The sequence below is a fragment of the Prionailurus bengalensis genome, chromosome E4 (assembly GCF_016509475.1).
Source record: "Prionailurus bengalensis isolate Pbe53 chromosome E4, Fcat_Pben_1.1_paternal_pri, whole genome shotgun sequence".
NCBI classification, from domain to species: domain Eukaryota; kingdom Metazoa; phylum Chordata; class Mammalia; order Carnivora; family Felidae; genus Prionailurus; species Prionailurus bengalensis.
In genome coordinates, this window is record NC_057360.1 from 29,004,047 (window position 1) to 29,019,140 (window position 15,094).

Here is a 15,094-nt window from a genome sequence, read left to right on the forward strand (position 1 = left end):
GAGTGCTTGACTACCTGGACGGGTTGGCCCACATTAGTGCCTTTCCATCCTCTGTGAGGAGTTCGGAGGAGCTGAGCGGTTCCCAATTTGCCAGGGTGCCCCTTCGTGTCAGATGCGGGGTATGTTCAGAAGTGTGTCACGGAGTAGCAAGCCAACTTGAAAGAAAAGAAGGTTCTGTCATCCTCAGCCCTGTTTCTCTTACACAGTTGGCTAACCCCGCGTGTGCTTCTGGGTCATGTCATCTGCCTGTAAATGAGAGGCCAGGGTAATTAGAGGAAGACTTGGAATACACTAATAGACGTCACGAATCCATGTGTGTTTTTTCAATTTAATTTGGAAATAAAGATGATAAAGGGAGTCTGATATGGGAACTTAAATGTGACCTGACCTTGGATGTAGAGTAGCTGGGGCTCACGCTATCATTGCCTTTATTTTGGTTGCCTTCAAAAGATGTTCCTCAGCAGAGGACGTTCGGCAGTTGGGGCGCCCTAGGTGCTTAATTGTGTTTCAAAGAATTCGGGGATATAAATGCAAGAGAGGAACTGCTTTTCCATTCCCCCAGTGGACACATCCAAGAGTGTGAGAGTATTGTCCCAGAGCAGTTCCTGCTGAAAATTGCGGCTGCTTTAGAACTGGAGCCTCAGGTCCTGACAGACTTTCTTCTCTACACGATGGAGGCTCTTTCAAACCAGTCTTTGCAATTGGTCACTGTCGGAGTCTGAAAGGATCGTTGATGGTATCAGGTCCGCCAGCAAAGTTTGCAAATGTAAATCGGAAGGGCAGTGATCAGGGAGCGGCAAGTCAAACAGCCATCACTGTACGGGCACGCACACGCGCACGCACACGCACGTGGCGTTCTTTTGAACAGACTCCCCATAGATCACTTCTGTGCACTTCTGCGCTGCGGCGGCCTTTGATCTGCGGGGGGGTCTTTGACATTAACACAAACTCTGTGGTCGGCTTCTGGAGGGCGAATTAAAATCTGACTGTTTTAAGCAGTGAATTTCACTGTGGTCTTCTGGTTGGACCACTTCTCAGCAAGGGAGTTTACTGTAAAATTTGCAGAGTATTTTGATTTCTTTGGCGCTCTCCGAATACTAGTGAGCATCCCACGTTAGCCTGAAAACTGAGGAAATGGTGTTTTCCTTTCTACTTCTGTAATAACCATTCTTTTCTCCTCACCAGGTGGAGGAGGTTCCTAACCTCTTATTTGGACTCTCTAAGATGTACACACACACACACACACACACACTCCATACACATAGTAAATTCTGTGTATAGTTTCAGGATCTCAGCACAGACTGCATTAAGGCCTGGGATAAACCCCCTGTAGTTTTAGGAAACTAGCATTATCTTAACAGCATCTTTCTCCAGAGGTCTGCACACCCTGACTGCTAAAAGACTATCATTGATTTTCATTTCATTTCATAGAGCTCCAAAGAGTGCTTCCCATATTTCTTGACTTGAGAAGAGAAATTGCAGGGAGTGGGAAGGGTGTTTAACCTAAGTCTAATAATACTATATTTGGCCAGTTGTTAAAAAAAAAAAAAGTCCAACGTTACTGTTTCCACACCTCATGAAAGAAAGAAAAGGTGTTTTATCACTAAAAAGGTAGGAAAGATGAACTATCAGACAAAGGAGAATGCTTTAAATTGAAGAATTGTAGCTTGATGGAAAATTCTACGTGTCCTGGGTTTTTTGTTTGTTTTTGTCTATGTATGAGTTCACTGAAGACTAGGGAAAATGTCAGTCTGGACTTTGAGACCCATTTCTCAAAGACACCTTTGATTTCAGTACTCAAGAATTTCTTTTTTTTTTTTCAACGTTTATTTATTTTTGGGACAGAGAGAGAGCATGAACGGGGGAGGATCAGAGAGAGAAGGAGACACAGAATCAGAAACAGGCTCCAGGCTCTGAGCCATCAGCCCAGAGCCTGACACGGGGCTCGAACTCACGGACCGCGAGATCGTGACCTGGCTGAAGTCGGACGCTTAACCGACTGCACCACCCAGGCGCCCCAGTACTCAAGAATTTCTTAATACTCTTAGCTCCCACACATTTTTATCCCTACGTTAAAAAAAAATTCACGTTGATTCTCAGTCTGGAAAGGATCTGATTAGATTACTACTTATAATCAGTATTATCTTAATTCAAAAAGATCTTTGTATGGTCTTACTCAAACATATTTAATCTGTTTTGGATTCCATTTGACTGGCAGCATTTAAAAAAATATTTTTTCTTCTTGCTGTTTTTCTTTATGAAAGATTTTACACATAGACAAAGATACAAAGAATACAATTTTTAAAAAACCCATGTAATAATAGTGTTATTTTTCAGTCTTGCTTATTTCCCTCATAATATTTTTTGGAAATAAGCCTCATTCTTCTGTAAAATTTAATATCTAAGGATCATGTGCTCTAAACATTTTGAAAATAAGAGAATAAAAAAGGAAATCAACATTTTTCATAGCCTCTCCATTCAGAAATAAATGTTTACATTTTGCCATAAATTATTTAGCTCTCTGTCTCTTTTTTTTTTAATGTTTATTTATTTTTGAGACAGAGAGAGACACAGCATGAACGGGGGAGGGTCAGAGAGAGAGGGAGACACAGAATCTGAAGGAGGCTCCAGGCTCTGAGCTGTCAGCACAGAGCCCGATGCGAGGTTCGAACTCACAGACCATGGGATCATGACCTGAGCCAAAGTCCAACGCTCAACTACCTGAGCCACCCAGGCGCACCTTATTATTTAGCTCTCTTGTCTGTTTCCCCACCCCCCACCCCGCCTTTTCCCCCTCTCTTGTTGGTCCGTCTGATCATCTTATGTATGATAAATAAAATGACTCTTCTCATTTCTTTAACTTTTCCTGTAGACAATCAAATTCTCCACCCCCCATCAGACGCCAGCCCACCTGGAGCCGATCCTCTCTGGTATGTATAAAGTCTTCAGTAATCAAATGGTCTGACTATTGGGGATGGAATGTCCTTTTGTTGCTCAATTGAAAGGAAACATGACTAGGGCATCATGACCAGGTGAGATCTTATGAAAACATAGAAGAGCATCAGTCAGCCAAGCAGGTGTCATGAATATTCATGTTCCATTTGTGCCCCATCACATGGGACATCCATGTGCCCATCCACAGCCATCACTTCTTGAAGTATGGCTCAAGGTTCACCCCTGAAGAATAAGTCTTAAGGTTGATGAGACCGTGTTTCTTCAGCATGTGACCTATGGTGTGTGTTTTTGTCCATTTGCTCATCTGTGATTTTATCACTGTTTCTGGTTGTTACATACACATGTCTTTAGTTATAAGCTCTACAAATTCTTTTGTATTTGCCACCATAGATAGATCTTAATAAACTAGTCAGAAAATGCTTTTTGAATGAACCCAAATTGAACGAGTTTAGTCAGTGGTTTCAAGTTAGGGTATTTGATGGGGAAGATTAATTATATATCTTCTAATTTTAAGACCAACAAAATCTATTTACTGAATTGATCTACTTTTCTATCTAATCTAACGTTAGCTTTATTCATTTTTTAAAAAATTTCTCCTCTTGAGGCGCCTGGGTGGCTCAGTCGGTTAAGCGTCCGACTTCAGCTCAGGTCATGATCTCACAGTCCGTGAGTTCAAGCCCCACGTTGGGCTCTGTGCTGACAGCTCGGAGCCTGGATCCTGCTTCAGATTCTGTGTCTCCCTCCCTCTCTGCCCCTCCCCTGCTCATGCTGTGTCTCCCTCTGTCTCAAAAATAAATAAAAACATTAAAAAATTTTTCCTCTTCTGAATAAGGAAACACAACTCTAATTTCAATACGTCTGTTCTTAGGCTGTGTTTTATTTTGAGGACTACTTTAGGATAATATCATAGAAAGATGCAGAAAAGTGACCTTTAAACATGTGACCTTTAAAATTTTCTAGGTGACCATTTCCTTCGAGTTGATAGGAGAATAAAATTGAATTTTTCCTCATACACAGTGTATACCCTATAGCACATCTTTAACTTGTCTTTCCAAAGGAGAGTTTTGAGGAATTTTTTTTTTGTCTGGAAAATGCATAGACAATGAACTCTTAGAATTCTAGAGTTGAGCCATTATGTCATCACATTCCTGAGTACCCAACATGAATATTATTAATCTCGATGTCATGCATAGTATCTCACAAGTGGCCCTTGCCTTGGAGGTCCAGAGGGTCACTTTGGGCTTTTCCCTTGTGGCATTGATAGATTTGTTCATGGCACTGGTTTCTTTATACTTCTCCTTTGTGAATATTATTTTTTTTTTAGACTCCACATGTCTTCATTAGGGAGATGATTTTTCATTTATGTCCATGAAACACCATGGAGGCCAAGTATTTTAAAGCTGTCTTGTGATTTGATCTCATCCTAATTATCTGGAGAAGAGAAAGAGGTTTTCGTATTTTATCTGGGTGAAGACAATCTGCAGGAAGCCAAGTTCAAGGCTCCTCCCTTTCTTCTACCCTTCAGGGCAAAACCATATTACCGGGAGTTCCCTGGGATGAGTGATATTGTCTCTTTTTGGCTTCCTTGCTGAGAACCAGGACTGCTATTTTTCTCTTGCCCTTCTGCTGCCTATATTATGGCGTCTCACTTGTTTCTATATTAGCAGGTCTGGAAAGATAGAATGATATGCACTATATATAATATAACACAATATTATATATATATAATACAAAGAGATGGAATAAATAAGATCCCGAAATGGTATTTGGAGGATTAGCTGTTATTATCCTTTGCTGTACACTTATGCCAATTCATGAACAGTCACTTGCTTATTAGATTTTTTTTTAATTCCAAAAAATTGGATTTTTAAGAGCAAGAGAAGGCAGTGAGCCAACTTTACCTTACTATGCATTTCTCTTACCTCACGTGAATCCCTTCCCACTGTTTTTGTTTGTTTGTTTTAAGCCTCAAAACTGGCTGTCCTACGCTGGAAAAATTGAGTTGAATTACGTACCACCAAGAAGAGGAAAATATTTTAAAATTGCAATTCATAAACCAGCCAAAGAGGGGGGGAGAAACAGCCAAAGGGAATATTGAGAAAAGCTGATACAGCACCTTCTTTTTGGTACCATGAACTCCTTTCTTAGATTAATTTCAATTCCTTATTTCTTCTTTCTTGACTTTTTTATTTTTGGATCCCTTATCTTTATTACCTTCTTTACGTGCCCTTTTGATGCTTAAGCATTATTTGTGGCAGGCAAAATGGCAGATGAGTTATTTGCCCAGCTTCAGATTATGGCAAGTGTTCTTCCAGTATTGAGGGATACTGAGAAAGTGTGACCCCTGCTGGCTTTGGGTTTTTTTGGCTTGATCTCAGCCGTTCTCCTAAAGCAGTAATATTTAAACCAGTATCTATGAGAGTAATTTCAAAATAATCAAATATATCCTGTTTGGTGGTTTACGGGCTTAAAGTTTTTTAAAGATTTTTGTTTTTTAGAATCAAAACTTTTTCTTCAAAGAAGCTGTCACTGGGGATCCCAATATCTAAGTAACATAAATATTGTTGGTGATAAGGGGAGGGAAGAAGTGTGATTTGATTGGCAAGAAGCTGAGATGTACTGAGGCTCGGTGATTTGCTGTAGATCACGTTAGCAACTAATCATATTTCCTTTGTCGGCTCACCAAATATTGAGCTGATCTAAACTTTTTTTTTTTTTCTTCTGAAAGTTTTATTCTTGTCTGCACCAGGAAGTTGTTCAGGTTGGGTCTAAATAACCATCTTTAAGGAGTCTCTTGGAAAAGATTTTTCACTGCAGAGTAGATGGTTGAACTAGATTTGCTGCAAGACCTGTCCACATTGGGTTCTGCAACGGGGGGTCCATAAGTGGTCTTGAGAACCACACACATATTGTCGCGGGTCACCATTCAGATTTTTATATAAATTTGCAACCGAACCCAGCTTAACACCACCCCCGTCCCTATTGGAGGTTGACGTGGTGCTGTAAACTAGGGTCATAGGTGCAGACGATTTCGGTTACAATGAAACCGAGTTTCCCCTTATTGTCATTATTCTTTAGGTCGAATATAATCAATCTACATGTTCTGAATTACTCCTTTTAAAAGGGCATTGGGAGTTTTGCAAGCATATCAGGAAATAGGCTAAATGTTAATTACAGCTTCCTTACCTTTCCCACCTTGAACCAGCTGCCTTATTTCCCTCCGTTTCTCCAGTCCTAGACTTAGTGATGAGATGGGGGTACAGATGAGTCAAAGAGGGACGAGTCAAGGGTGGACCAACAGAGAGGCCACAGTGTGCTTCCCTGCAGACGTGGGTGAATGATGGGCTGTCGTGTGCTTGGGCTGGTGCCCCGTGAGATTCCACGGCCATTTGTGCCACGGCCTTCCCACCTGTGCTGTCTTTTCTGTTTCAGCCCCGACAGCAGCCGTACATCTTGCCTCCCATGCACGTCCAGTGTGGTGAACACTACTCGGAAACACACACTTCGCAAGGTAAACCGTGGCTTGTCATTTTCCCTTCTTGAGACGAAAAGTCGAGTACCTGTCAGCGGTGAAGAAGTTTTTTTTTTTTTTTTATTTCTTAGATGACAGTGATACTTTTGTTTTAACTTTGTCATTGTCTGAATGGCAGCAGGCGGCGGCTTCGATTTGTGAAAGGCATAGCGTGTCATTTGCCCCCGAGAGGAAAACGTTCCCAGAATTGGCTGCCGAGGGAGTTGGGAGAAGGCAGTGAGCAAGTTCCTTGTCTCCTCCCTCTGATGAGTGGGCTTGGAGAAGAGAGAGGGACAGTAAGCCCCACGGAATGCTCTTCACCCTCGTGACCCGTATCGAGCACACAGAGCACACAGGCGTCCAGCTTACTTAAAAGAAAGGCACAAATAATCTCCACTCCTCTCTTTCACTGCTGCCTGCCATTTCTCCGGACACCTGTTCTTGCCTCAGAGCAAATGGAGTCTGTTTTTTATTCTTTTTCTCCCCAAACACTCCCATGCCAAACGTGTGAGAAAATCCGTCCTAAGAATAATGGTTCTAATAATAACAATTACCATTTATAGAGCAGTTCCTCTCCCTAAGCACCGTGCTAAGCCCTTGCAACGTATTGTTTCATTTAATCCTCAAAATAAACCCACACGATAGGTACTATTACTAGTGCCATTTATAGAAAAAGAAAGTGGGGCGCAGAAAGGGTATGGGAGGAGCTTTGAGGTGAAAAATGACTCTTGAGCCAGCGCCCTCTTCGTCATTACACTAACTGCATCTCAGAAAAGGAATGTTACTAAACTTGGGTGTCGGCAGTATGTTGAACGGATAATGCGTTTCTGTGTCCCCATAGGCTGGCTGTTTTGAACCTCTGTCCTGTCAGAGTGTGAGTGTGGAAACTATAAGATAGTCAAGACTCTTTAATCAAATACTCCTTTTTATAAGCAGACGAGCAAAGTTACCCTGCTTCTGTGGGAAAGCCCCAGAGCCCATAGAGATGGCGAAGTGGCACACCTTTGTTCCTGGGTTTTGCTGGTTTTTCTTGTCCATCTCAGCTCATCTGGTCTGTGAGCACACTCCTCCTCAGGCAACTGAGCGTTTTCAGTCACCTTTTCTGGTTGGTGGTTTTTGGTTTTATTTTTTGCCTTTCTTCCTGTCCTCCTCTCCTTTGCTCATGCTTAAATCCAGAGTGTGAAAATGATGAACTTTGCTCATCAGAAAGTGTTTGGGCAAGAGGTTGCCTTCCTAGGGTGTGTGTGTGTGTGTGTGTGTGTGTGTGTACGTGTATGTGTGTGTTAAAGAAACCACAGACACCTAGTATGGGCCTGACTTTAGCCATCTACGTTTTACCTCTTTAGGAGCCTCCCTAAACCACTATTAATTTTAATGTCAAGTGACCTCAGTGATGAAGCCAATTCTAGAGGAGAGTTGTAGGCAGTGGCCAAAAGAACTCCTGGTTCTGATTTTGCCCTCCATCGGTTGCTGATCAGAACCAACTAGCCATGCGTGCTGGCACCTTGACTGCATCATTTGTCTTGTGTCTTTACGAATGCTCAGGAGTTCCTCGGGGAAGGGGACCTTTTCCATTGTTGTCCGGAACATAAGCTCCAGGTATCGGTAACTTCAAATGCATGGTCCTGTTAAAGCTCTTGACTTCCTGGCCCAAATAGCCGGTCCCGTTGCTGGGCCCCGGACAAGAAGACAGGTTTACCCAACATGAGGGCCATTGTTGGTGCCTGATTTCAGAGCTCATGGCAAAATGGAGAACTTCCCCAGGTGATAACTATTCCAAACGTGCCTAGCTTTCTTTGATTGCATTCACTTTCTCTTTTTAGTATGCTTTCAAGTGTTCTTTCTGTATGTTGGTGTCTCACCCGAGAGTTATTAGTTTTTCCATGGAATATGTGGGTGGAGACCATAGGATTTCACTCTTAATGACCTCTGAAAGTCACACCCAGGAGTGTGAGGATGAACTTAGTTGAAGCAGGGTGATGTGGACGTTCATGGGCCTTTGTTTGATTTCTTGTAGATAGCATCTTCCATGGGAATGAAGAAGCCTTGTACTGCAATTCCCACAACAGCCTGGACTTAAATTATTTAAATGGCACCGTCACCAATGGCAGCGTGTGCAGCGTTCACAGCGTCAACTCCCTCAACTGCTCCCAGAGTTTCATCCAGGCTTCTCCTGTGTCCTCCAACCTCAGTATCCCCGGGAGTGACATCATGCGGGCCGACTACATCCCTAGCCACCGGCATAGCGCCATCATTGTGCCATCCTACCGGCCGACCCCCGATTATGAGACGGTCATGCGGCAGATGAAGAGGGGGACCGTGCACGCCGACAGCCAGAGCCAGTCTCTGCGGAACCTCAGCATCATCAACACGCATGCCTACAACCAGCCAGAGGATCTGGTGTACAGCCAGCCCGAGATGCGGGAGAGGCCACCCTACGCTGTCCCTTATGGGCCGCAGGGAGGCTACGGTAACAAACTCGTCAGCCCGTCTGACCAGATGAACCCAAAGAATAACATGGTGCCGAGCAAGCCGGGGGCAAGCTCCATCTCCCACACGGTGAGCACCCCAGAGCTGGCCAATATGCAGCTCCAAGGCACCCAGAACTACAACGCGGCCCATATGCTCAAAAACTATCTCTTCAGGCCGCCGCCCCCCTACCCACGGCCGCGCCCTGCCACCAGCACCCCAGACCTCGCCAGCCACCGTCACAGGTACGTCAGCGGCAGTAGCCCCGACCTGGTGACCCGCAAGGTGCAGCTCTCGGTGAAGACCTTCCAAGAAGACAGCTCCCCAGTGGTGCACCAGTCTCTCCAGGAGGTGAGCGAGCCCCTCACGGCCACCAAGCACCACGGCACGGCGAATAAGCGCCACAGCCTGGAGGTGATGAGTAGCATGGTGCGGGGCATGGAGGCCATGACCTTGAAATCGCTCAACATCCCCATGGCGCGCCGAAACACACTCCGGGAGCAGGGGCCGCCCGAGGAGGTGCCGGGGAGTCACGAGGCTCACCAGCTTCCCCATTACCACCACAAGAAGACCCTCTCGGATGCCACCATGCTGATCCACAGCAGCGAGAGTGAGGAGGAGGAGGAGGAGGCCCCAGGGTCGGTGCCCCAGATCCCCATGCTCCGGGAGAAGATGGGGTACAGTGCCCAGCTACAGGCAGCCTTGGCCCGAATCCCAAACAAGCCCCCGCCCGAATACCCTGGCCCGAGGAAGAGCGTTAGCAACGGGGCCCTGAGGCAAGACCAGGTCAGCCTGCCTCCTGCCGCCGCCAGGGCTAGGGTCCTGAGGCACGGGCCGGCCAAGGCCATCAGTGTTTCCCGAGCGGATCAGCTGGCCGTGGCTGGGCCTTCCCTCGGTCCGTCCATCTCCGAACCCGACCTGACAAGCGTGAAGGAGCGGGTCAAGAAAGAGCCTGTGAAGGAGAGACCGGTGTCTGAGATGTTCTCCCTGGAAGACAGCATTGTAGAGAGAGAGATGGCCATCAGGGTAAGTGTCCTCCTCTCCCACGGCAGGGTTCAGCGGGCACTTCAACACACAGCCTCCTCCCCACCGCCCCACACAGCTTCCTCCGCTCCTTCTCCATGACTCTCGGCTTAAAGTATGAAAGCACATGTGCCCTGGGCCCTGAAGAAGGTGCGAGGCTTATTCAGGGAATCTGTTAGGAAGTTAGAGAATCAGTTGGCATTTCAACAGGTAGCGTTTCATTTCACAAAACTTTGTATTTTTACCCCTTCAGCTAAACCTTCCGTTTTTCATTCATGGCTTCTAATTGGTACACTTGGCCCAAGGCGCTGTAATGGCGTTAGGATGCTGTAGGTTGGTTGTTGAGATCAGCCTCTAGGCCAGCATCGTGCTGTTTATTTGGGGTCAAATGTCCTGTGTGGGAGTGGCTAGGAGCTCTCCTTCCTACGTCTCTTGTTCCTATTTTAGGGGGAAGCATTCCTCCCCCCCCCCCCCCCAATTTATAGTGAAAGAGCAACATCCCTTCAGAGCACAGCTTTGTGTGGAGATCCCTCTCCCAGGAAGGCCCACCAATATTGACCAGACCACGACGTGTCCATTTTATTTTCAGATTTTCTTTCAGTAGATGGTTAACACAGAGCAAGAAAACTACAGTATTACTCAGAAGTTCACCATTGAGTTTCGGCTCCCCATTAAGCTCATTCTATCAAAATTCACACACACGCGTGGAAACACACGCATATATATACGCACACTTACGACATTTGAAGATGCCTGATATCAGACATAAGTAACTCTGATTCAGGGTATATACCAGCTTGGGGGCCGGGTAAGCTGTCAGAGCAAGAGCGTGTAGGTAACAGGTGCGCACGCAGAACGACAAAGTGAGTTAGCTCCTACTAGTGAGAAAATTGCCAGATTGTAGTTGCTACTTTAAAAAACAAATTTCAGAGCACCATTGTTGCTTGTTCTGGACATTTTCACAACCTCAAAAAATAAAAAAATCATTTCCTTTCATCACAACTAATCAAGCCCTGGTTGACTCATCCTCTGTGGGCACCACATCTCTGCCACAGGGTCTCTGCCACTTAGCAACTCCAGAACATGTAAGTGAAAATTTGCTCTGATGGAGTTCTTAGACTCCCTTCCTTTTATAAGTCTCCCTGCACCGCAGTGGTAATCAAGCTGAAGAGAACAGTCGAGGGCCCACGGTTTAAGGAAGCCACGTTTGTGGGTTCCGGAATCTAAACTGCAGCAACTTTATTACTTTAGACAGAACCTTCAGAACGTTCCCAGCAGCACCCTTTTGGCCACCAGTGGAGCAGCGCTAAGGATCTGGTACAGGAATAACTTTTTCCACTTTTTGCAAATCTAGAAGGAAATCGTGAAAGATGTGCTTGTGCCTCCCCTGGCCAATATAACCGTTTGGCTGACAGATGGAATGAAACGCGGGGGTGGCGCCACGGGGGAGACCTTTCCCAGCTTGGAAAAAGTAACGCATTGGTAGAAATGGATTTTCAGTTCGTCTTGGCCGCAGGCCCCTTGACCACAACTCAAGAACGTGTCAGCCCAGGCAGCCAGCTTTGCTGTCACCCCTGCCCACTTGATGTTTATGGACGCCTACGTGGTCCCATAGCCTCATGTTGGTCGTTCATCCCCTCCTCTTGTTACCTGTGTTCAACAAAGCCCTCTATCCAGACCCACGGCATTGGCTTTCTACGTAGAGCTTCACAAAGAAGCAACGGGATTTTCCACTGTTTTTCCCCTGTGTTCTGCCACCCCATCCATGTGGATAATAGTGAATAGCTGATTCCACCCCTTCGTTGTAGTTCGGGAACATCATTACCCCATCCCTACTTCATTCTCCCATTGATTTTTTTTTTTTTTAATTATATATACTCAGGTGCTCAGAGACCACAACTCTTGTCTGAGGTCTTGACCTTAGAGAAAGACTAGGAAGTTCTTCAGTGAGCCAGTGTGCCAGCGAGATAGCGACGGTGCCAGTGGCTCTGAAGGTTGGGATGGTTTCCCATCTGCTTTTTTTTTAATGAAGAAACTCACCCCCACCCCCCCACCCCCAGCCCCGTCCATGCCCTTCCCACATCTCAGATCCTCCTCTGCCCTCCCCATCGTGGGCAGCTTCTGTCTGACTTGTTAGGAATGGATAAGAATGGAGAAGGCTGTCCAGGCCTCTCTAGGATATGAAAACAGTGAGAACATTCAAGCAAATGGGAACTGGAGGGGCAGCAAGTATGGTGAGAATGTGCCCTGCGGGCAGCTCTCTATAATGTTGGAGCCACTTGTCCCTTTGATGGATGATTCAGGCCTGCTGTGGTGATAGCTCCTCCTTCTGGCCCCTACTGCTGCCTTGAGGACATTTCAGTGTTTGTAGCCCCTGAACCTGAAATCAGGTGCCAGGAAAGAGAAAAGGCCAAATCAGACTTTTGAGTTATTTATTTGTTATCTCTGGCAACAAGCTGATAGGATAAGTGAGAAGGAACTAAGAGTAATCGTTTATCACTGGGGTTTCAGTTTTCACCAGGTCCCTAGTAATCTTTTCCTGACAAAGATAAGTTAGTTACTTTTTGCCTTAGGCCCAGTTAGTATCACCTGATGGTACAGGTGGGAAGGAAGCAGCAGGATTGTTAGGAGGACCTGGGAGACATTTTTTCTGAGAATTTTGCAGAGGGAAATATTCCTATGGAAGGAGATAATGAGGCGGGGGCGGTGGGGGGTGGTGCGGAAATATTTCTCACAAAAACAAACTCATAAGCTAGCAAACAAGCAAAACCCCAAATTTAAATCTGGAATCTTCAAAATCTTCCTGGGATTGAGCAACCAGGGCCAACCTTGTGGCTGAAGGTTAATGGACACTTCTCTCACTTTATCACAGTTAATCTTCCTCTGAGATGTTCTTTAGTTTGATGGGTCGGCCCTGTCACTGAATGAAGCATCTTAGTGACAGCCATCACTCCATTCTGACTATAGGTGGCATTGAGAGGCTGATGGGATATAGGGTTGTAATGCCAGCCTGCCCCCCCCACACACACTTAGAATAATCTGCCATCTGCTGGCACCAGGGCTCCATCGCCACACCTCTCTGGGGAGCGCGTTTATAAATGACACACTAAGAAACAGAATTACTTAAAACCTGGAAAAGAAACCGGAGAGAAGATGACCCTTCCTCTGGGGCAGCCAAAGGAATCTGCAAAGGAGTTTCACTTCTGTTAGGATCAAAATCTTAAATGCTGTTTTGACTCCTCTGCCTGTATGCTTTAGGAAGTCCCTCTGTCCTTCTGTCTTCTAAGACACAGTTGTTTTGAGGAAATGCTCTTACAGGCTTGCCTGAGGACAAGGAGATTTCTTTCATACCTCGGTCAGGGTCAGCGTAGAGGGCACAAGGAAGCACAGAAGTACACCTAACAGTGAGAACTTTGACTGGTCCCAGTTTCAGAGTATTGGTGCAGGTGAGAATGGAGAGGAAATCAAAACCCCCAAACAAGGGCCACGTGTTAACATCCAGCCTTCTCCCTGGATGGTGCCCTCAGCCCCCAAATCCTTATTCCCCCATAGCAGAGTCACAGTCAGTAATGTCCCATCGTGGTCATTGGGAGCCATAGTGCCCATTCCTTTGGGCCTTCTGGATGCGGCATGAAGGGTTATGCCTCACGGATCGTGCTGGATGACCGCAGACTTTGGCATTGGCAAGTCTGGGGATGATCTCCGTCTCAGCCTCTCAGAATGGAAACTTGGGAAGGTTTCTCTTCACAGTTTATGTGTCTGGATCTCTTAACAAGGCAACAAACGACGTTTATAAGTTTTTAATCATTTAGTTTGTATAAAAGGGCCATCATTGTGATGGGATTGGATTCTTTATGAGACTCCTGTCTTCCTTCAGCCCTTGTCTTCCTGAAGTGTCTTGCTTGTATGCCGTTTTGCGCTTTTTGGCCGAATGGCAGTGGGTATTTATGTGAAGTCTTTGCTTGTACTCGTTTGTTTGTTAGTTCACTCATTCATCCGTTTTTAGATAAAAGCTCAGGGGGAACTGGCTTCTTCAGGCACGGCGGGAATAAGGGGAAGGCTCTGTTTGAATTTGCCCTACCGATGGTGATTGTCTGCATTCCTTGGCTGGGGAGTTACAGATTTGGGGAGATTAGAACACATTCCAGCACTCTGCTCGTACTATAAACAATGAGAACATGCCTTTTCTTGCCACAAGAATCTAGAGAAGCAGAAGATGGCAAGCCTGGAGGCACAGAAGCGGCCGCTCATGTTGGCGGCGCTGAATGGACTCTCAGTTGCCCGGGTCTCGGGGCGGGAAGAGAGCCGAGCTGATGCCACCCGAGTTCCCATGGATGAGAGGGTAAGCACTGGGCTTGTCGAGCATGTGATTCATTCTCTGTGGTCTTGCGATTCCTGAGCTCTTGCCTTGCCCAAACATGCCAGCACCAAGGTTTGTTTGATGAATTAATTCTCTCATTTGAGATTAGCCAGGCCCGGTGTGCATTGTATTAAATTGATTCTTTCCAGCATCTCCAGTTTCCTTGTCAAGTTCATGCAGTAATGCCTGCGTCATGGGACCGGCCCCTAACCAGCTGCGTGGCCTTGGTCAAGTCAGTCTTTTGCTGGGCCTGTTTCTATTTTTGCCAAATTAAGCAATTGCTGTAGCTTTCGACTTCTGTGAATTTTGTGAACCATTACCCTTTATTAGGGAGTGATTATCTTACCCAAGCATTTACAGAATTTTTTTTTAATATACTGTCCCCTTCTTTGGCTGTAAAACATGACTGACTGATAATGCATTGTGAGAACTTTGGCTTTGAAAAGCAGGAAGAAGCTGCATGGTAGTATTTTAGACGTGAAGAAAGGCGTTCCTTTAGTTTCTGCAATTACTTTCTGCTTAAGAAACACATGTACATTTCATTTTTTTTTTTTAATCTTTTTTTGAGAGAGAGACAGTGCATGAGCAGGGGAGGGGCAGAGATAGAGGGAGACACAGAACCTGAAGCAGGCTCCAGGCTCTGAGCTGTCAGCACAGAGCCCATCGTGAGGCTTGAACTTGTGAACCGCGAGATCATGACCTGAGCCGAAGTCGGCTGCTTAACCAACTGAACCACCCAGGTACCCCTATGTGTAAATTTATTTCAGTGCTGGTGA

The 15,094-nt window shown here is 45.7% G+C and overlaps 1 protein-coding gene across 3 annotated transcripts in view; it reads left to right on the forward strand.

The window, feature by feature from the left end:
- The window catches only part of PTPN14 (protein tyrosine phosphatase non-receptor type 14), a 181,499-nt gene that overhangs the window by 141,806 nt on the left and 24,599 nt on the right, over positions 1–15,094 (forward strand). For all 3 annotated transcript variants that reach the window (XM_043569056.1, XM_043569059.1, XM_043569058.1), the window contains exons 11-14: positions 2,873–2,930; positions 6,388–6,466; positions 8,484–9,961; positions 14,157–14,300. In XM_043569056.1, coding sequence (XP_043424991.1) covers positions 2,873–2,930; positions 6,388–6,466; positions 8,484–9,961; positions 14,157–14,300 — 1,759 coding nt within the window. The remainder of the gene's footprint in view (positions 1–2,872; positions 2,931–6,387; positions 6,467–8,483; positions 9,962–14,156; positions 14,301–15,094) is intronic.